A 21600-nucleotide genomic window follows, 5' to 3' on the forward strand; every position below is an offset into this window, starting at 1 on the left:
GTAAGAAAGAGCGAGAGCCCTCCTGAACCCTCACTTATGTTGACTGAGGTTCCTTGTACCTTTCCTCCTCCATGAAGTACAACCCATGAATCACATAACTTTCTGGGCATTCTACACAGACCTTATCCACCTTAGTTACAGTCATCTTTGACAGGTTTATGACCAAGGTTATGCCAGCCTTACATACGTGTGTAGGATGTAATTAATTCTACTTGACAAGTTTTTATTAAAAATGGCTTACAACGCCAAAATAAACCATAAATCTAACTAGTTAGGCATTTTTACAACTTTGAACATTTTGTGGTGTCAATTTTATTATTATAAATTATGGCTCTTTTGAGACATAATTTATAACAGTGCCAGTGCTATTAACAGTGCCATTTATTGTGTGTCTTGTGCATTTGTCTTGTCTTCCTCCTCTCACCCCAACCAGTCGCAGTAGGTGGCTGCCTGAATCTGGTTCTACAGAAGGTTTGTTCCTGTTAAAAGGAAGGTTTTCCTTCCTACTATCTGCAAGTGCTTACTCATAGTCTCAGTCTGTCTGCTCTTCCTGGACTACAGCTTGACATTCAACACCATAATGCAGGGGTGTCAAACTCAAATACACAGTGGGCCAAAATTCAAAACTGGAACAAAGTCGCGGGCTAACATTAATATTTATTGAAATATATTTATTCCTCCAGATATAAGAATGAATCTTTTCTTATGAACTCAAACACGTTTTGCTGAAAAACTGAATATGGAACAAGCAAAGCTTAATACTAAACAATATATATATTAGCTGTATAATACCAGTAGGCCAGCTCTAATAGTAATTTGGTATGGCTTCGCGGGCCAAATGTAATTAGGCTGCGGGCCAAATTTGGCCCACGGGCCAGAGTTTGACACCTATGCCATAATGCCAAACTGGACCACCCTCAGATTCTCCCTGTGAAATTCTCCTGGATCAAAGACTTGCTCACCAACTGGCATCAATCAGTCCGATTCAGTGTGCTCTCCTACTCCCTGTGTGTTTGGCACGCAGGGGCCACAACTGAGAACAGGAAGGCACCAGGGGTGGCTGCCCTCTGCCACCCCTGGAGGCCATCACCAACTCCTCCTGTCTCAGGAAAACCAGGACCATCACAGGTGACCCCTTGCAACCTGCATACCACCTGTTTGACCCCCTGCCCTCTGGTTGGAGCTTCAGGTAAATCAGGTCCTACACCTCCAGCTTCTTTGTGCAGCACGCATATGTCAACCAGCATGCAGCCTGTTTCAGTTGCTCCTGCTTTTTTCTTCATACTTTAACTTTTATTAATTTTTGTCTCTGTCTTTTACTTAGCAATAGAGTGGTAGTTTGTTTTAATAGCTTTCTCTTTAAAAAGGGATTCCTGCTGTCTACTATTTATTTTTTATTCCGGCAGGTGTGGAACACACACACAATTTCATTGTACATGTGCAATGACAATACAGGGCTATTCTATTCTATTCTATTCTATTCTATTCTATTCTATTCTATTCTATTCTATGCTATTATGGAAAGCTTGTGAAAACTTCTTTAACCACTAGATGGCATATGTCAGCTATTTCAGAAACCCATCTAAGAATGCTCCATCTGTGTTGATGGTCCAGCTCTACCCCTCCCTTCACATTATTATGGCATTAAATAACGCCTATTGTTCCCATCATTTTTTTTAAACCTGAGAAAATTTCCTGTCAAGACTCTATTTGGACAAACTAAAGCAAAGATGAGGAGACTTCAAAACCTGCTGTTCACCTTTTGCAGTAAGTTGTTTAAACTGGTAAATAACTAAAATATAAAGATCAAAGGCTGATGTAGACCAAGTAGTACATCTATCTCTTCTAGTAATTTAGAAGAACAGTAGGCCAAATGCTTTTTCAGTCTTGGTAATTTCGTTATACAGCATTAACATTGTTAGTATGAAATCTTGCATGATGACCACAAAGAAAATACACACACAAAAACGTTTCACATTCTTTTTCCAGTTGCTCTGAGGTGTGTGACCAGTGCAGTAGGGGTGATCCATGTAACTGGATATGTGGGGAGTGCGGTTAAAGTTTCCTGCTCCTATGATCAGGGTTACGAGTCTTATGAGAAGTACCTGTGTAAGAATGACTGTGGCAGCAATGATGATGTTCTTATTACAACATCAAATCCAGTGACAAGCAAATACAGGATCCATGATGACAAAACAGCACGAATCTTCACAACGAGCATCTCTGACCTTCGTTCTGTGGATACTGGGAAATACTGGTGTGGCGTGAGCAGAACTGGAAAAGATATTTACACTGAAGTCGAGCTGAAATTAGTAAAAGGTAAATAAAGACTTCTTTTGCACACTGAAAGTGAGTTACAGTTAAAGATAAGGAATTCATAGATAGTATCTGTTTGTTCAGCATTATCTGTTTCTCTGCTGTAAAATTTAAACTACTATATGAGCATCAAATGATGGAAAGCAGTCACAAGTTTAGAAATATAAACTTGAGCTCAATATGAAATCCTTAAGTTATATATACAGCTGTTTAATGGGTGTAACATGTCTTCTGATGCTTTTACCCCTGTTGACAGACCACTGCTGTGATACTGTGACCAAAATTCTGAATTATCAGGGATATTCAGAATCCATTAGTTGTCCGTATGAGCATCAGTACCAGAACAGCCTGAAGTACATCTGCAGAGGAAACCGGCCCTCCACATGTCTTCAGCAGGCATTAATCACCTCTGACAACAAGGAAAATGGACGATTCAGACTTGATGATGATAAAATGTTAAAAAAATTTACAGTGAACATCACCAGTTTGAGCCAAGAGGATTCAGGGTATTACCTTTGTGGTGTCCGAAGAAACTTTGCCCATAATGTTTTCTCTGCAGTTCTGTTGGAAGTTGAGGGTGAGCAGTCAAAGCTACAGTGTATTTAATTACATCCGTTGAATATCTGATGATTCTGAAATAACCTTTTTCTTTCATTCATACAGAGTTCTGCTGTGTCAAATCAACTAAAATAAATGGTACTGTGGGACATCCACTAACTTTGCAGTGTCCTTATCCTTCACCACACCGGGATAACAGGAAGTTCCTCTGCAAAGGAGACCAGCACAACAGCTGCACAGATATGCTGAAGAATCAAAGCAGATTCACACTACAAGATGCTTCTTCCAGCACTTTCATTGTGATAATCTCAAAGCTGGAGGCAGCTGATGCTGGGACATACTGGTGTGGATCAGACTCACAGTGGAGAGTTGGAAACTACACCAAGATTCAGTTGTCAGGTATGTTATACACTTTTGTACACACTATGATAATACAATAAATATATTTGTAGGATATGTGTTTGTTTGAGCTCCATTATGGAAATAGAGAGTAGGTGATCATTCAATTGTCTGAGGTTTGATCTAATAAAAACGGTTAGTCCAGTGCTCCCCACCCAAAGAATAAAATAAATAAATAAACAAAAACAAAAAAACAACAACAACTGAGCCTTACTACTGCTGGTAAATCACTACCAAAACTTTTTGCTGCCTCAGGACTGCGCTCTTCTGGACAGAGATCTCCGATGTTATTCCCGGGATCTGCTGGAGCCACTCGCCTAGCTTGGGAGTCACCACACCTAGGGCTCCGATTACCACGGGGACCACCGTTACCTTCACCCTCCACATCCTCTCGAGCTCTTCTCTGAGCCCTTTGTATTTCTCCAGCTTCTCGTGTTCCTTCTTCCTGATATTGCTGTCATTCGGGACCGCTACATCAATCACTACGGCCGTCTTCTTCTGTTTGTCTACCACCACTATGTCCGGTTGGTTAGCCACCACCATTTTGTCCATCTGTATCTGGAAGTCCCACAGGATCTTAGCTCGGTCATTCTCCACCACCCTTGGGGGCATCATTCGTTGTCTCATCCTGGACTGTGGTGCTGACACTCACCAGTCCCCGGCCCCCTTCCTTCCGCTTAGCGTACAGCCTCAGGGTGCTGGACTTGGGGTGAAACCCTCCATGCATGGTAAGGAGCTTTCTTGTCTTTATGTCAGTGGCTTCTATCTCCTCCTTTGGCCAGCCTATTACCCCAGCAGGGTACCTGATCACAGGCAGGGCGTACGTGTTGATGGCCCGGATCTTGTTCTTACCATTCAGCTGACTCCTCAGGACTTGCCTGACCCTCTGCAGGTACTTGGTGGTTGCAGCTTTTCTAGCGGCCTCTTCATGGTTCCCATTCGCCTGCGGGATCCCCAGGTACTTGTAACTGTCCTCTATGTCTGCAATGTTGCCTTCTGGTAGTTCAATCTCCTCAGTTCTGACTACCTTCCCTCTCTTTGTTACCATCCGACTACACTTCTCCAGTCCGAACGACATTCCAATGTCATTGCTGTATATCCTGGTAGTGTGGATCAGTGAATCGATGTCTCGTTCACTCTTGACATACAGCTTGATGTCATCCATGTACAGGAAGTGGCTGACAACTGCTCCGTTCCGTAGTCGGTATCCGTAGCCAGTCTTGTTAATGATCTCACTGAGGGGGTTCAGGCCTATGCAGAACAGCAGTGGGGACAGAGCATCTCCTTGGTAGATCCCGCACTTGATGGTGACTTGTGCTATGGGCTTGGAGTTGGCCTCTAGTGTTGTGCGCCACATCCCCATTGAGTTCCTGATGAAGGCTCTTAGGGTCCCATTGATCTTGTACAATTCTAGGCATTCCAGTATCCAGCTGTGGGGCATTGAGTCATAGGCCTTCTTGTAATCAATCCAGGCAGTGCACAGGTTGGTCAGTCTGGTCTTGCAGTCTCGGCTGACTGTTCTGTCTACCAGTAGCTGGTGTTTTGCGCCTCTGGTATTCTTGCCAATTCCTTTCTGTGCCCCGCCCATGTATTGACCCATGTGCCTGTTCATCTTAGCCGATATGATGCCTGACAGGAGCTTCCATGTGGTACTGAGGCAGGTTATTGGTCGGTAGTTGGAGGGGACCGGTCCCTTCTTGGGGTCCTTGGGGATCAGGACCGTCCGACCTTCGGTTAGCCATTCCGGGTGTCTCTCGTTAACTAGCAGCTGGTTCATTTGTGCTGCCAGACGCTCATGGAGTGCAGTCAGCTTCTTTAGCCAGTAGGTGTGAACCATGTCGGGCCCTGGTGCTGTCCAACTCTTCATACTGGAGACCCTTTCTTGGATATCTGCCACTGTGATGGTTACTGGACCCTGTTCAGGGAGGTCGCTATGGTCTGCCCTCAGATCCACTAGCCACTGGGTTGCGTCCTTCTCCCATATGCTCTTCCAGTATTGCTCCGTCTCCAGCCTTGGTGGTGCTGTTCTCTTATTATTATTGTTCCCTTGCCACTGAGAGTACACCTTTGCTGGTTCTGTGGAGAACAGCTGGTTTATTCTCCTGCCTTCTATCTCTCTGGTGTACCTCCTCAAGCGGCTGGCCAAGGCTGTGAGTCTTATGCACCTTCTTTGTCGCACCTTTCTGCAACTCCATTAGTTGGCTAACCTCCCTCCGTGCTACTTTGATCTTGCTTTCTAGCCTCCTTCTCCATGGAGGGTACGGCCCCTTGTGGCTGTTCAACTTGTAGCCAAGCATCTCACTGATCACTGCTGCCGTATTGTAGATCAGCTTGTTAGTGTCGGTAATCGTGGTTGTAGGTATTGTCCGTAGTGCTGCATTAACATCATCTAGCAGACCTTCTGAGGGTACTTCACGTAATCTTGGTAACCGGCTGTGGGGGATCCAGGTTTTAAGCTTGGCCATGATCCTATTTTTCAGGTCAGTTCCTCTGGCACTCAACGATCCTTCTCCTATCGCACTTGGGGCTATGTACCCACTCTCGGGTGGGGGTGATGATATCTCCCCCCCTGACCTGGCGTCCTGACTCCTCCTGTCGCAAAACAGTTGTCAAGCTCTAAAAAGTACTGAAATAGTTCAGCTGATGCCATTTTGTAAAGGCAGAGAATTCAGAAACACATCATCTCTAAAAATGAGGTTCATACATTCTATAAATTCAAGTTTCATTCTATATATTCAAGTTTCACTCTATATATTCAAGTTTCATTCTATATATACAAGTTTCATTCTATATATTCAACAGATCATTCTATATATTCAAGTTTCATTCTATATATTCAACAGATCATTCTATATATTCAAGTTTCATTCTATATATTCAAGTTTCATTCTATATATTCAAGTTTCATTCTATATATTCAAGTTTCATTCTATATATTCAACAGATCATTCTATATATTCAAGTTTCATTCTATATATTCAAGTTTCATTCTATATATTCAAGTTTCATTCTATATATTCAAAAGATCATTCTATATATTCAAGTTTCATTCTATATATTCAAGTTTCATTCTATATATTCAAAAGATCATTCTATATATTCAAGTTTCATTCTATATATTCAAGTTTCATTCTATATATTCAACAGATCATTCTATATATTCAAGTTTCATTCTATATATTCAACAGATCATTCTATATATTCAAGTTTCATTGTATATATTCAAGTTTCATTGTATATATTCAAGTTTCATTCTATATATTCAAAAGATCATTGTATATATTCAAGTTTCATTGTATATATTCAAGTTTCATTCTATATATTCAAGTTTCATTGTATATATTCAAGTTTCATTCTATATATTCAAAAGATCATTCTATATATTCAAGTTTCATTCTATATATTCAAGTTTCATTCTATATATTCAACAGATCATTCTATATATTCAAGTTTCATTCTATATATTCAACAGATCATTCTATATATTCAAGTTTCATTGTATATATTCAAGTTTCATTGTATATATTCAAGTTTCATTCTATATATTCAAAAGATCATTGTATATATTCAAGTTTCATTGTATATATTCAAGTTTCATTCTATATATGCAGAAGATCATTCTATATATTCAGACTTTGGTTGGAATATATATATATAATATTTTCCTAAAGGGCATTCCATTATATATACTTTGTTAGAGTGTCAGTTTAGGACATTTGGATTGAAAAATAGAGCAGTGAAAAGTAAAAGGGCCATAATACACAGATATGTGTAATGTGTAAACAGCCAAGCACTCGCCTTTGACGGATATCCTTCAGAGAAGCCAAGAAAATCAATTTCCTTCCCTTACCTGCAGTATTGCTGGATAGTCTGTCACAGTGAGCCCCCTGCTGGTGATGTATTAGTGTAACATTGATTATAAGAGTAGGACTAGAAGGTTATCCACATTGTGGTTATTTCCTAACAAACTGTCAGTCACAGGTTGTAAATAAATGAGTGCTCAGAGTCCTTGTTTGCATAAGTAGTTCCTTTGTGTATCTGGTTTAAAAACACCTACATGGCAAAAAACCCTGTGTGATTGGACTTTTTATAGTTTTGTACTACTCTCGCTAAAAAAAATCATGGTAATGACACCATTCACCTCTATGTAGCTGTGTTTTTAAGCAGTTATGCTGAACTGTTAATCAACTAATTAGTGCAGAGGTTGTTCTGTACAATAAGTTTCTTTGACAAACTGCTTTCATTGTATGGGCTTGGTTGGCTCAATAATTGATAGTTTCTGTTTACAGTTTTTCCCAAATGCTAAAACACATTTCACAAACGTTACCACCATGTTCCCCAATGTCCAAACACAACACCCTTCTCTAAAGCTACATAAACACAACCACACCTTCCCACTGCAAAACTCAAACTCCCACACCAAGAGAGCAGCTCGAAGCTGTCAAAACTGTAAACACTATACACAGCATTACACACTACAGCAAAACAATTGAAAACACAATGCTCAATTTGTGAGAAGGTTCTTTGTTTCATAACTGCCAATGCATATTTTAGAAACTATACAGTAACAGATCGTCGTAGATCTCTGCAGAGGATTAGGCATTTAGATTTGTGAGTTTCATATGAGTAGTATAAATCTATAGAAAATCCTGCATGTACGTACACTACTGTAACACAACTCAATGCAAAAACAGAATCTAATGCACACAACAGTAATCTTGAAAACATGAACAGGGTGTGAAGTTTTTTTATTTACGTTATTCACACCACACACACACCACAATCACTGTGCGGCATCATGTCGCTGAGCTGTTGCTCGCATCTCGTCCGTAATGATGGTGCGAGGTTGTCTTGCTCTCCCTCCTGGACCTTCTCCTCTCCCATGTTGGCCTTCTCCTCTTCCTCGTTGGTCGCTCCTCTTCCTCCTCTCATTTGAACTCCTCTTCCTCATTGGCCTGCTCCTCTTCTTCCAGGGCCAGCTCTTCTCCCTCCTCTGCATCAAATTCCTCTTCCCCTGACTCTGCCTTCATCCATTGTGTTTGTTTGGAATCTTCAGCATACTGTGCACTCTGAACTTGCTTTTACATGTGGGTACAGCATTAGCAACAAGTGTCTTCAATTTTGAGTCATTGTGTGTAGTGACTGACGCCAGGTGTGTTCCCTGTGTTCAAAGATTGGTGACTGTGGCAAGCATTTTGCATCACATGGGCTTTCATTTGAGAATATGAGCAGAGTTGTTTTGCAACATGTGTTTTAGCAAGGAAAAATGTGTTTAGATTTATGAGTACAGAGGGTTGTGTTTTGTGAATTGTGTCTTCATGTGACATGTGTTTATGGTACTGGAATATGGTGGCTACATTTAGTAAATGTGTTTAGACTACTGGTCATTTGGGTTACAGGATTGGCTTTTGTGTTTTAGCATTTGAGAAAAACTGTAATGATGAGTAAAGAAAGGTGGCATCAAAAGTAATGAAAAATAGAGTATTTACACCAACAGGATTTGCAAGGTTTTGGGTTATTTATTTATTTACTTTAAACTGTGAGCGAAAAATGTTGCAGACTTCTTTTGCAGTCATTGCTTTTATCCTCACAAGGGCATGTATCTAGTAAGGGTCCCCAGGCTAGATCCCCACATGCTACCTAAGCTTACCTCGGAATATGACACAATTGAATCCATATCCCAAAAAGTTGATTCTGTTCATTTGGATATTGCAGAGGATCAAATAATTATTTTCCCCACTCTATATTTCACATGTTATAAGTAGATTTGACCTGCTACATACTAAAGATAATAATGAAATTCTTTCTACATAATGAGACAGGAAGGAAAGAGTGAGCGGCACGTGATACATTTTTAGTTTATCATCTCCTGCCATTGTATTAAAGTCTGTGTTAAAACAAAGTTGCTAAGAGCACTTATAGTTATTTTCTCTTGCAGTCTTTCCACAGAGCACTCTGGGGAAAAAAAACACAGGTAAATAACTTAAAGATATATTATATATGTATGACTGTCAATGTGTACTTCTGTGTTATGAGAACAATAGTTTTTTGTTTGTTTGTTTTTCAGCACTCTATGTGATACCCCCTGTACTGCTTTTGATATGTATCCTCGTTCTTGTTTATAAGTACAGACGTTCCAGGATTGAAGGTATCTTTTATATTCATATGCACAGAGAGACCCTTACACTCAAATGTGCATGCAAATACAGCATAACCATATTTAATGCTGTGTGTTTTCAGAAGCTGTTCTCTCCCTGCGGAGAAATGCATCTAGGAAAAAGAGTTCAAAGAAGGTGATTGGTGCAGCACAAAGTGAAGTAAGAAAACTAAAGTGTAAAGTCTTAATAGAGAAGTATGTTTGTCTCACACTCAATTATGAATATTTAGGATTAAAAAAATAACTGATTTTTTACTGTTTGTTAGGTTTAATATGCAAGATTAGTTTGGAATGTGGGACAATTGGAATTTAATTGGATCTCCCATTTGGATTTGTTATGTCTACATTCATTTACAGATGAGGACACAATTATTAGCCCCACCCTATGAAAATGAATGTTTTTGTAAAATATTTTCACAGGTGTTTTTTTTTTTTTTTTTTAAACAGAACAAGTGATTTTCAACACAGCATTTCTAAACAAACTAATTTGCACACTTTCACAGAAACATTTGGGGGAAATAATACCAGAATCAATGCAGTGTTTCTGATGTTTATAAGACAACTATAGTGGCAGCCTAACAGAAACTTTCCTGACTTCAGCCAATGTGACCATTGAATTGCTTCTCTGTTCATTATTTATTGTCCCTCTAGTGTCCACTGGGTGGCGACATTTTTCCACACAAGACAGCACCTGTGACTATCACAGTCAGTATAATAAGCCCTATTAAAACTGACCTTTTTCATTCAGCCACAGCACTGCTGCTATGCAAGGATGTGGTTAAAACTTTGGGTTATGTTCCAGTTTACAAACAGTTCAAAAACTTCAGCAAATCTGTTTAAACTTGAGAAAAATACTTTTAGATGTAGAAAGTTATTACAGGATTTTAAAATGTCAAGAACTGGAGTGAAATCAGTAAATTCAATGAAAGTGACACATTATGGAACAAGCCTGGGAGAGGTAGGAAAGAAACAATCTCAAGGACAGACGTGTACATAGGGCTGGGTATCGTCACTGATTTCTAGAATCGATTCGATTCCAATTCCTAAGGTCCTTATTTGATTTGATCCAAGATTCGATTTGAACCACGACTCGATTCGATGGGAAATTTTGCCTCAGACAGTCAGACATATACATATACAATATACAATATACAATAGACATATGCAAATTTTATTTTTATATCTATAAAAATATGGATAAGTGATCACACTTATCCATATTTTTATATCTATAAAAATAAAATTGACACTTGTGAAACTTTATCAAAGGTGTAAGCATCACAGCAGATGCCATATGTGTCAAAGTAACTGAGGATAAAACACAGAAAACCTTGAAGGAGATTTTCCTGGCCTGGCTTTTTATAGCAGATAACCTTAAAAATATTCTGCAGTAGAACAAAAACTGAAGAAAACCATGACTCAACATATGAACATTACCTGATGCTGCTGAAGTGAAGCAGAGCAAAGTTACAGAGGCTCTATTAGAGACACAGCTAAGTATTTTTCAATTTTGCATAATTTGATAAAGTTTACATTTCTTCAGTATTGACCACCAGAAGTGAGGCTTTTTTGTCAGAAGTAATTTAGAAAAATAAATAAATAAAAAAACAGCAGCCGACAGCACTGTACACAACGGTGGGTAATTAGCAAGCAAATAATGCAAAAAGCAGATATTTGAGATGGGAAACTGTTCTTGAAATATACTGAGAGAGAGAGAGAGAGAGCTGTGCTTGAAGTGTGATTTTATCGTGGTGGAGACAAAGTAAGAGGGAATTCATGACGTTCATGTGAAGCGAAAATCTGAAGCCAGTTTGCATCTTGTTTTGCTCCTGGTTCCGTCAATTTTGGTTGGAGAGAGACAAAAACCTGCAGTTTCAGAATGTAGCACAAAAAAAGACATAAACACAAAGCGCAGACCCGACGCATCGGAATCAGTGAGCTGTCGGCTTTCAGCAGCATGTACGTGCCATCGGGTGAGAAAGCCGACATCTCACTGATTCTGATGCGTCGGCGGGTCCTTAACGTCTTTGTGCAGAATCTGTGTACCTGCTCTCATTTACTGTTTTAGCTGTTTGGTGGTTGTCGAAATTTTTCTGAGGTTCAACCTGAGATTCTGGCGTTTCGGGCAAAATAAATTTATACTTAAAAATTGATTCAGGATTTTAATGAATCAATATCGCCTTATTCAAGCTAGAATCGACTTTAATTGGAAAAATTATAATCAAAACCCACCCCTACGTCTACACTACAACTTGACTCACTGTTAAGGTGTACAACCATAAGGAAATACTTCTACTGGCTTTAGTGTAATTGTAGAACATTTCTAAATGTGTCCACAACTCATTTCTCTGCAACACGTGTCATTCATTTGTTCTGTTTAATGTGTCTTGATTCTTTTTTAGATTTATAAAAATCAAGGTGTGGTGACCTCCAATGACCAAAGCACCAGTAACGTCTATGAAGAAGTAGATGTAGAAGTACACTACGAAAACTTGACCGCAAGTGAATAAATCTACTGCAATGAAAATTTCCATAAACCCAACAGAAGATACAGTTCAGTCCACAAATATTTGGACAGAGACAACTATTTTCTCATTTTGGTTCTTCAAATGAAACAACTCAGATGCAGCTGAAGAGACTCAAAAGTAATTGGACAAATTAAATAGGTGAAAATAAAATGTTAATTTCTAATACATGATTGAAACCCTTTGCTGGCAATTACACCCCCAAGTCTTGAACTCATGGACATCACCAGGTGCTGGGTTTCCTTCTTTTAGTCTTTAACAAATAAAATGCACGCCCACTTGGGTTAAGATCAGGTCACCCACTTGGCCATTCAAAAATATTCCACATCTTTGGTTTAATAAACTCCTGGGTTGCTTTGTCTGTATGTTTTGGGTCATTGTCCATTTGTACAAGTCCATCTGCCCAATCAATTTGACTGCATTTGGCCTGATTTGAGCAGACAGTATGTCTGAACACCTCAGAATTCATTTGGCTGCTTCTGTCCTGTGTCACATCATTAATAAACACTAGTGTCCCAGTGCCACTGGCAGTCATGCACGCCCAAGCACACTGCCTCTGCCGTGTTTTACAGAAGATGTGGAATGCTTTGGATCATAAGCCATTCCACGCCAGCGTAGACTTGGATATCGATACACCTACATCCTGGAGAGTGCTGTCACTTGGTTGGCTGTTGTAAAAGGGTTTCTCTTCACCATGAAATGATTCTGCGATCATCTACCAAAGTTGTCTTCCATGGACATCCAGGTCTTCTTGCGTTGCTGAGTTTACCAGCGCTTGCTTTCTTTCTTTCTTTCTTTCTTTCTTTCTTTCTTTCTTTCTTTCTTTCTTTCTTTCTCAGGATGTACCAAACTGTAGATATTATCATTTCAAACATTGAAGCAATTTCTCAGATGGGTTTTTCTGTTTTCTCAGCTTAAGGATGGCTTTTTTCACCTGCATGGAGAACTCCTTTGGATGCATGTTGTTTGTTCACAGCAAAATATTCCAAATGCAAGCATGACACATCAAATCAACTCCAGGCCCTTTATCTGCTTAATTAAGAATGACATAATACAGGAAGTGCCCACACGTGCCCATGAAACAGCCTTTGAGTTGTCCAGTTACTTCTGGTCCCTTTATAAAGCGGTTGGCACATGTTAAGAAGCTGAAACTCCAAAACTCTTTATTCAATTTGACTGTGGATACCCTCAAATGAAAGCTGAGAGTCTACGCATTATGTTCATGTCCACTGTATAACTATAATTAGAATATGTTCTGGCAAAGAGGTATAAAAACAATTATAAACTGGAAGTAGCGCTCGCATCTGTAGTAGCTTTGATTTTAATTGCTTAGTGTTCATAAAAATATCTGCTGTTTTTTTAATGTGAAAATCTAATAATGCAAAATCTCACATGATTTTTAAGTGAACAAATACAAAAGTGGAACACAATCAAATTTGTTTGCATACAGTAATAAAACATTACCTTTTATTCTATTTTATATATTAGTTTTTGGTTTGCTTTATTGTTTTGAACTATTTAAAGAAGTCCCCACTTTGTTAGAGTGTCAGTTTTAGACATTTGGAGTCAAAAATACAGCAGTGAAAAGTAAAACACACACACACACACACACACACACACACATATATATATATATATATATATATATATATATATATATATATATACGTGTGTGTATATATGTATATAGCATTTTTCAAATCTACTAAATGCATTTTATATGTTTAATAAAAATTGCAGTATATTATATAAAATTGCCTCATGATTTCTCAGGATAACAATCTGAGAAAATGTATTATCTGTGTTTGTTATTAATTAAAAATGTACAAAAACAAATAGCTTACTGTAAAGAACTGTGTAACATTAAAAACCACCAGGTTCCTGCTTCCTTCCTTGTCATCATCAGGGGAACAGATTTTGAGGTGGTTGAGTACTACAGACACCCAAGATAATAACGATGAAGGTGTTTTTAAAAAGGGCCAGAGCTGCCTTTGCCTATATCTAATGAGAATTATCATTGTTACGGCCTTTGCAGGTTATCCTGTGAAACAACAACAACACAATAACAACAAACCTCTCTGCTAGGAGCTAGTTAGGAATTAAATCTTTTGCTAGCGAACTGCCATTTATGCATAACCTCATTTTAACAGAAGCAGAAAAAACTGCTGATAAGTCATCAAATACACTCATGGCTAAACACAGACATAACTGAGTGAAATACAACATCAAATTTACGGTCTTATAATCGCACTGTCAGTTGTTCGGCGGCTGTTTTACTCTGAGCTGAAGCTGCGGACATGCACACCTACGGTGCATTCAGTGGTGCATGGGAAATCCCATACACACCCTACCCTTTTGGACATTAAAGAGAGATTGGGCAAAATTCCATTGTATATTGAAAGTTAGTAAAATTAAAAAATATATTTAGTTAAAGACAAAGACTTCAGTTTGCATGTCTTTAAACAGTGGTATAAGATTATCTGTTCTTTCTGCTGCAGAATCAAATAACCGTTTAACTCTAATTTTGAGCTAATTAATAATGGAATAACTGGTTCGTCTTAGTTCAGTCTTTATTAAAGTATCTGTGCAGGCCCCAAGTTGAAGACGATTTTTTTTTTTAACTTGTCGTCATTAGATTCAAGCTTTGGGACTAGAACAAAATCAGACGATTAATGATGCTTTTATATTAATGCATGCTTAATGTCAACAGGATGAAACACAAAACCTCTGAGTTGTTTTTCTGCAGTGAAAGCTTTATAGGTACAATTTCCTAAATCTCCTAACTCTTTTATTGGCAGTGCTGTTCTTAACACTTCTAACTTCTAAATACTTCTTTCACCACTAGATGGCCTATGTCAGCTATTTTACAAATTACTAAAATACATTTAGAGGAAGAGACATCGAAGAAAGCGCCATCCCCTCTGTACTTATAGTTCAGCTCTGCACGTCCCTTCTCATTGCTGTAAAAGACCACAGTGTCTGCTTAACATTTTCAAATCTTAAATTTCAATCAGCCAAAGCAAAGATGTGGAGCCTCCAAAACCTGCTTTTCATCCTCTGCAGTAAGTATTTTAAAAGAATAAATAAATAAACATATAAAGGTCAAAGGCAGATGTAGATTAAACAGTAGATTTATCTGTTTTACTGTTAAGGAGCAGTATGCAGGACCAGTTATGAAAAGTTAGATGGCTGTCCTGGTCATCTGATTTCTTTTTACAGCTCTAACGTTGCTTCAAATAAAACACATTTTCACATTATCTTTACAGTTGCTCTGAAATGTGTGACCAGCGCAGTAGGGGTGATCCATGTGACTGGATATGTGGGGAGTGCGGTTAACGTTTCCTGCTCTTATGATGAGGGTTATGAATCTTATGAAAAGTACCTGTGTAATAATGACTGTGGTAGTGGCGATGTTCTTATTACAACATCAAACTCCTCGAAAAATAAATACAGTATCCATGATGACAAAACAGCACGAATCTTCACAACGACCATCTCTGATCTTCATTCTGTGGATGTTGGGAAATACTGGTGTGGAGTGACCATATTTGGAATAGATATCTACACTGAAATCGAGCTGAAATTAGTACCAGGTAAATAAAGACATGGACAAGTTGAGTTGTCCATTTAAAGTGATTAAAAATTATATAAAGAAAGTTAAACGTACTGCCATTACCAGCTATATCTGCTGTAAAATCAACATACTGTTAAACTGTAGCTTAACTCAATACTCATTGGTTCAGTTTAGTACAATCAATCTTAAGCTCCTATGCTGACATCTCAGTGCTTAAGCCCGATGGATAAACATGTACAGACCAGTAACAATAAGACATAAAACACTCCCGAGTAGATAAAATAATAAATGCAAACAGTAAACGCTCATATAAGTACTGCATGATGCAAAAGACATTAAATCAGTGACTAATGAGGAGATAAAATAATAAATGCAAAAAGTAAATATATTTAAACCCTCATATAAGCATGTATGTGAAGGAAGCGAAAGACCTTAAAACAATGAGTTGAATATAAAACTCTTGTTCTTTATATATAACCATTTTTTGGCTGTAACGCTTCTGGTGCTGTTTACCTTCTTGACAGACAGCTGCTGTGACACTGTGACCAAAGTTCAAAGTTATGAGGGATACTCTGAGTCTGTCAGTTGTCCGTATGAGTCTCAGTATCAGAACAGTCTAAAGTACATCTGCAGAGGAAACCGGCCCTCCACATGTCTGCAGCAGGCACTGATCACCTCTGACACCAAACAAAATGGACGAATTTACGACTGTGCGTAAATCCCCCCTAATATTGGTATGATCCGAGCTCAGACACTTAGGCTACGTTCACACTGCAGGTCTTAATGCTCAATTCCGATTTTTTGATCAAATCCGATTTTTTTGTCTGCGTGTTCACACTACAAATAAAATGCAACAGCAAACGCGCTCTAGTGTTAACGCTCAAAGCGGCCCGCATGCGCAAAAGAAGACTTCACACACAACGCGCTCTGTTTAGACCCAGAGCAAACAGTATTGTTTGATAGATGGCCCTTAATATAAAGAGTTCGGACTTCACGTTTCCCAATTTTTGCTTTAAGTTATTTTGTCATTTACATAATAATGTAAATAACCTAATAATGATCCTTATTGCTGTTTTAGAGAGGAGCGGTGCTTCAAAGGATAGTTGCAGATTTCTGTCAGAATCTGCAGATTATACAGTACAAATAAAATGTTCACGTTTCTCCAACATTGTCTTCCCAACAGTTTCACTGATATCTACACGGGATGGCCAGAGAAGCGTTCGCGATGTCTTCTCTGGCGCTGATAATTGGCGTCTGTCTTGTGTCAGTGACGTAAAAGACGGATTTAATGCGACCTGACCGTTCAAACAGCAGTCGCTTTCTAAAACATCGGATATGTATCGGATTCAGTACCACATACGAAAGTGACCCAGATCGGATTTGAAAATATCGGATTTGTGCCGTTCACACTGTCATACCATGATCGGATATGGGTCGCATAGGGTCAAAAAAATCGGATTTGATGCGCTTTCGCTTGCAGTGTGAACGTAGCCTAAGCGACTGAGCGAGGGGGCAGGGGGAGCTGCTACCTGCGAGTGCGCTGTTGGAGAAGCGCAGCGAGGCAGACAGAGGAGAACTGAAGTTTGACCAGGTACCAAAGCAAATCATTCGTACTGTAAAAATAATGTAAATATGACGGTGTATCACGAAAGATTGATATCAAACTGATCACTTGACCCATATTACATTAGTTGTTCTTCAAGTGAATCAACAAATGGCGAAATGAAAAGCCGAACAACAATGCTGTTTTTTTTAGAGTCTTAGCTTATATGTATGTTTATTTCATATTTTCAGTTGTTACCCTCCACGGCTAAATAAATCGGTTTCAGTAATGATATACAAGAATGGACATAATGGGCTTCTTTCAAAGAAAAAACTCTGGTAGATGTTATTTTATATATTATGCTTTGTATGTTGTTCAGTATAGTTCTATGCAAAACAAGAGGAATTTCAATACACAGCAGTATATTCACAGTTTAAACCAGATATTTACACACACTTTATGCAAAACACTATAAAAAAATTTTTTTACTGTACAACATCAATTTAGAGGAAACTTGTTCTGTCTTGGATAAATAAATATTGAAATATCTTTTGAATTAGTTAAATGTCAGAATAAAGAGAGACAGAGCTGTCTATTTTTTATCGCTTTCATCAAATTTAGGAGTACATATCCACTAAGTTTATTGTTAATTAATAAGAAAACTCCAGACGATTCCATTCTGAGCTGAAGAAGCTTCTGATAGGTTAGTAGAGTCCATGTGAGTAAATTGGTGGCACAGCTGTGGATGCATATAAGGCAAAACACAGAGCCTGTTTCTTTGAAATTGGAAAATCAAGAATTGTCAACCAAAACACCAGGAAAAGAATTGTGGAGCTCCATAAGTGTGGCTCAATTTTGAATACAATTTGGTGCTATTTACAGTTAAGAAATACAGAGTTTCTCTCTTTACTCTTAAAGTTAACGAATGTTTTTTATATTTATCAACCTAAAAAATTTAGTCTGATTTGATGTTACAATTAAAAAAGTGTTTGTGTTTTTATTAAAAATATATATATAAGTGTAGTGCAGGTCTATGATGATTTTTAGTGCTGCTATCATCTAGTTCTGATTCTGGTTCTGGCTTGGTTAAATCCTAAGTAGTCCTGATTTTGAACTGTTGTAGTCCTGTTTTAATTCCGGATCAGATCTGTGTCATGAATCGCTGTGTGGCAGGCATGAGTTGGACCCAAGATGCAGGCACTCAGACTCGAGGGATGAACTCAAAAAACTCAGCTTTATTTGCTGACAGGGGAAAAGCATACTAAACTAAACTAAACTAAACTAAAACTAAAAAAAATATAAACTCACACTTTGCAGAGAGGCACACGAGGAAACACACAGCTTGAGGGACAACACTGACTCAGAGAAACACAGGGTTTAAATACACTGGGAAGTAATGAGGGGAATGAGACACAGAAGGAGGGCACAGCTGGGAGAAATCAGGACTGACGAGACAAGGAAGCAAAGCAGGACACATTCACATAAGACACGGACCTTCAAAGTAAAACAGGAAGTATGACACAGACTTACACAGAACCGAGGAGACACAGAAACATGAAGGGCAAGGGATCAAAACTAGAAACCATAGAATAACTCACACAAAAACCACAAAGAACTAAACACGCTGGGTCAGGAGACCCAGGACCCTGACAATCTGGGTCTGGTTGAATTGGGGTTTAGTCCTCGTGTCTTGATACAGACCTGATTTTGTTCTGCCTTGCTGCTTAATTAAAAAACTAGTTTAAGGTGTCCTGCATATGTGATATATATTTTTCCCTATATGAAGTCATTCTTTTTTGAACAAAACTCAAAACAGAGCCAATTAATCTTTCAGTCATTTCCATAAATAAATAAATAAATTTCATACCATGAATTATGGTTAACATTTGGTTTTGGTTATGGCTTCATGGTTACATGAAGTAAATGTAAGTCAAGCCAATATGTTAAAACATCTGTGGGTGTGTGCACCAGTAACCACAGTTAAGTTATAAACGTAACTTATAAACCGAAAATTATGAAACCATTACGCAAGTCCACGGGTCTTCTGTTAGGTGCATGAAAGATTGTTATTGAAAGTGTGCAATTTTACTGTGTTCTGTTTTGGTTTCTATTTTTCAGATGCAGCACTCTATGTGGTTTACACCAGCGGTCCCCAACCCCCGGGCCTCGGACCGGTACCGGTCCGTGAGTCGTTTGGTATCGGGCCGCGAGAGTTGAGGCTCAGGTGTGAAATGTATGGTTTTGAGGGTTTTTATCGGTTTTCAGCATTATTTTGTTTTCGTTTTTATCGTTAACTTGGTTTTCCTGGGTCTTTTCACGTGTGTTATGAATAAATCTTCTTTTTTTCGGTACCGGTACTAGTTTTATTTTGTTGTATTTTCCTGCGACACCTTAAAGGCCGGTCCGTGAAAATATTGTCGAGCATAAACCGGTCCATGGCGCAAAAGAGGTTGGAGACCGCTGGTTTACACAGTACCCATTGCGCTGCTGATAATGTGCGTTCTAGTAATTGTTTATAAGTACAGATGTCTCAAAGGTATTGTTACATTCATATACACACAGAGACCCTTAAACTCAGATGTGCATGAAAAACTAGCATAACCACATCTAATGCTGTGTATTTTCTGAAGCTGGGGACACCACGAGCAAACATACACCAAAGGCAAAGAGCTCAAAGGAAGTGATGGGTGCAACAGGAAGCAGAGTAAGTCTTAGAGAAAGAGTATTAATAGAGTTGTGCGTCTATAACACACTCCACTATAAATAATTACAATAAAAGAAATGACTGATTTTACTCATAGTCCAAACAACCTTTAATATGTAAAATTTATTTGGCGATTTAATTAAATAGGAAGATGTAGTCTAACTGTTTTGAACACAAGAGTTAAAAGAGAAGTGCTCCCTTGACCTGTTTTCACTTCTATATCATAGTGTGACATTAACTGTACACTTTTAGGAAGTGTATCATGGTGCATTGTTACATTGTGGCATGAAAGAGTGGCTATTGACCAACAGGCTGCACTTCCAGAACACTGATTATAGAATTTGTGTGCTGTTACATTTATTACCCTTAACTATAATTCCTTAAAAAAAATGTCTACTGAATTTTGGTTATTATAACCCTGGATGGACATAAATTAATACTGCAACCTGACTTGCTGGAGGAAGCATAAGGCTACTTTGGCTGAAATGCCAGTGTATAGACATTTTTTTCCAACAACCCAGGTCTCTGCAACGTGTGTCGTTCATTGTTCTGCTTACTGTGTGCTGATTCTTTTTTAGATTTATGAAAATCAAGAAAGTGTCTTGACCTAAAAAAAGCAACGCACCTGTAGCCACCATGAAGATCCAGGTAGAGATGAAGAGGTCTACGCAAACATGCCCACAACAGAAGAAATCCACTGTAATGAAAGTTTCCATAATAGAAAAACATGAATTGAGTTCACAACTGTGGTTCCATATATTTCATTTCATTAGTATTCCTTAGAGTGTTCATAAAACTTTCTACTCTTTTTAAAATAAAAATGTAGAATTCTCCAAATGTAAATTATCAACATGAGTGTGAACTAACTAAATAAGCAAAGTAAAATAAAGTACAGTCTGGCGAAACATAATAATACATTTAATAGTACACTGATTTATATTCATCTTCATTTATTTTACCTAATTAAACTTTTATTACCACAACTGCTTTTCCAGTTAACAGAGTTTTGTACCCCCCAAAAAAGACAGACATACTTCAGAAGAGCAGGACAATCAACTTCTTTCCTTCCCTTTCAGTGTCTGGATATAACATATATATTCACTGGACTGTAATGGAAAGTATATCACAGAGGTGCAAAGTGTAAAATATAGAAAAACACACAACACAGTTTCACACTACGCCTTGTGAGTCCATATGTTACTTAAAGGAAAAATCATCAGAAGGTTCTCCAAGAACAAATACTTTCTTGTCTTGGTCATGAAAATAATGGAACGCTGAATTTGCCAGGATCTACTAAAGAAAACATGAAGTTCTTTTGTAAATTATGGCCATATGGTAACACGGTGGCGTGGTGGTTAGCACTATTGCCTCACAGCAAGAAGGTCCTGGGTTTGACTCAGCTGACCAGGGCCTTTCTGTGTGGCGTTTGCATGTTCTCCCCATGTTTGCAGGTTCTCTCCAGGTACTCCAGCTTCCTATCACAGTCCAAAGACATGCAGTTATGGGTGTTAGGTTAACTGATGATTCTGGGGATGGAGACAATGGTTGTCTGTCTCTCTGTGTTAGCCCTACGATAGACTGGTGACCTGTCCAGGGTCTACCCTGCCTCGAGCCCTATTAGGCTCCAGCAGGCAAACCCTGACGAGGATAAGCGGAACACAATGGATGGATGACCATTATTAGAGTAACACTAGAAGATTCACTGCAATATGTTTATTTTCTCATGACGTGTAAATCACTGGTTGTTTTCTGTGTAAGAAAAACATGGTAATTATGCCATGAACATGTACAGTTTACATCTGAAAGAGAAGGTACAACCTCTCT

The 21600-nt window shown here is 38.5% G+C and overlaps 1 protein-coding gene and 1 long non-coding RNA gene across 4 annotated transcripts; both read left to right on the forward strand.

Annotated features, from left to right (window-relative positions):
• The first annotated feature begins 1478 nt into the window (after positions 1 to 1478).
• Positions 1479 to 13435, forward strand: LOC143419041 (polymeric immunoglobulin receptor-like). 3 transcript variants are annotated; one of them, XM_076885112.1, is made up of 8 exons: positions 1479 to 1767; positions 1990 to 2319; positions 2573 to 2893; positions 2980 to 3273; positions 9212 to 9247; positions 9341 to 9421; positions 9514 to 9590; positions 11833 to 13435. In XM_076885112.1, the coding sequence occupies exons 1-8, from the start codon at positions 1731 to 1733 to the stop codon at positions 11938 to 11940; spliced, it is 1284 nt and encodes a 427-aa protein (XP_076741227.1). In that variant the 5' UTR covers positions 1479 to 1730; the 3' UTR covers positions 11941 to 13435. The 3 variants fall into 3 exon arrangements, with proteins under 3 accessions (XP_076741227.1, XP_076741228.1, XP_076741229.1); XM_076885113.1 differs by having other exon boundaries at positions 9517 to 9590; XM_076885114.1 differs by lacking the exons at positions 9212 to 9247; positions 9341 to 9421; positions 9514 to 9590; positions 11833 to 13435 and adding an exon at positions 3529 to 5970.
• Positions 13436 to 14908: 1473 nt separating this feature from the next.
• On the forward strand, positions 14909 to 20670 carry LOC143419042 (uncharacterized). Its single transcript, XR_013099009.1, has 3 exons — positions 14909 to 15017; positions 19703 to 19776; positions 20355 to 20670. It is a non-coding gene; the product is annotated as an uncharacterized LOC143419042 (long non-coding RNA).
• Positions 20671 to 21600: the final 930 nt, after the last annotated feature.

The sequence above is a fragment of the Maylandia zebra genome, linkage group LG6, assembly GCF_041146795.1.
Source record: "Maylandia zebra isolate NMK-2024a linkage group LG6, Mzebra_GT3a, whole genome shotgun sequence".
NCBI classification, from domain to species: domain Eukaryota; kingdom Metazoa; phylum Chordata; class Actinopteri; order Cichliformes; family Cichlidae; genus Maylandia; species Maylandia zebra.

Excerpts from the sequence above, each read along its gene's own strand:
- LOC143419041 (XM_076885112.1), top strand. The coding sequence starts at position 1,731 with ATGAGGAGACTTCAAAACCTGCTGTTCACCTTTTGCA. Across the intron at positions 1,768-1,989 it reads CCTGCTGTTCACCTTTTGCA|TTGCTCTGAGGTGTGTGACC; the intron begins GTAAGTTGTTTA and ends TTCTTTTTCCAG. Across the intron at positions 3,274-9,211 it reads CACCAAGATTCAGTTGTCAG|TCTTTCCACAGAGCACTCTG; the intron begins GTATGTTATACA and ends TTTCTCTTGCAG.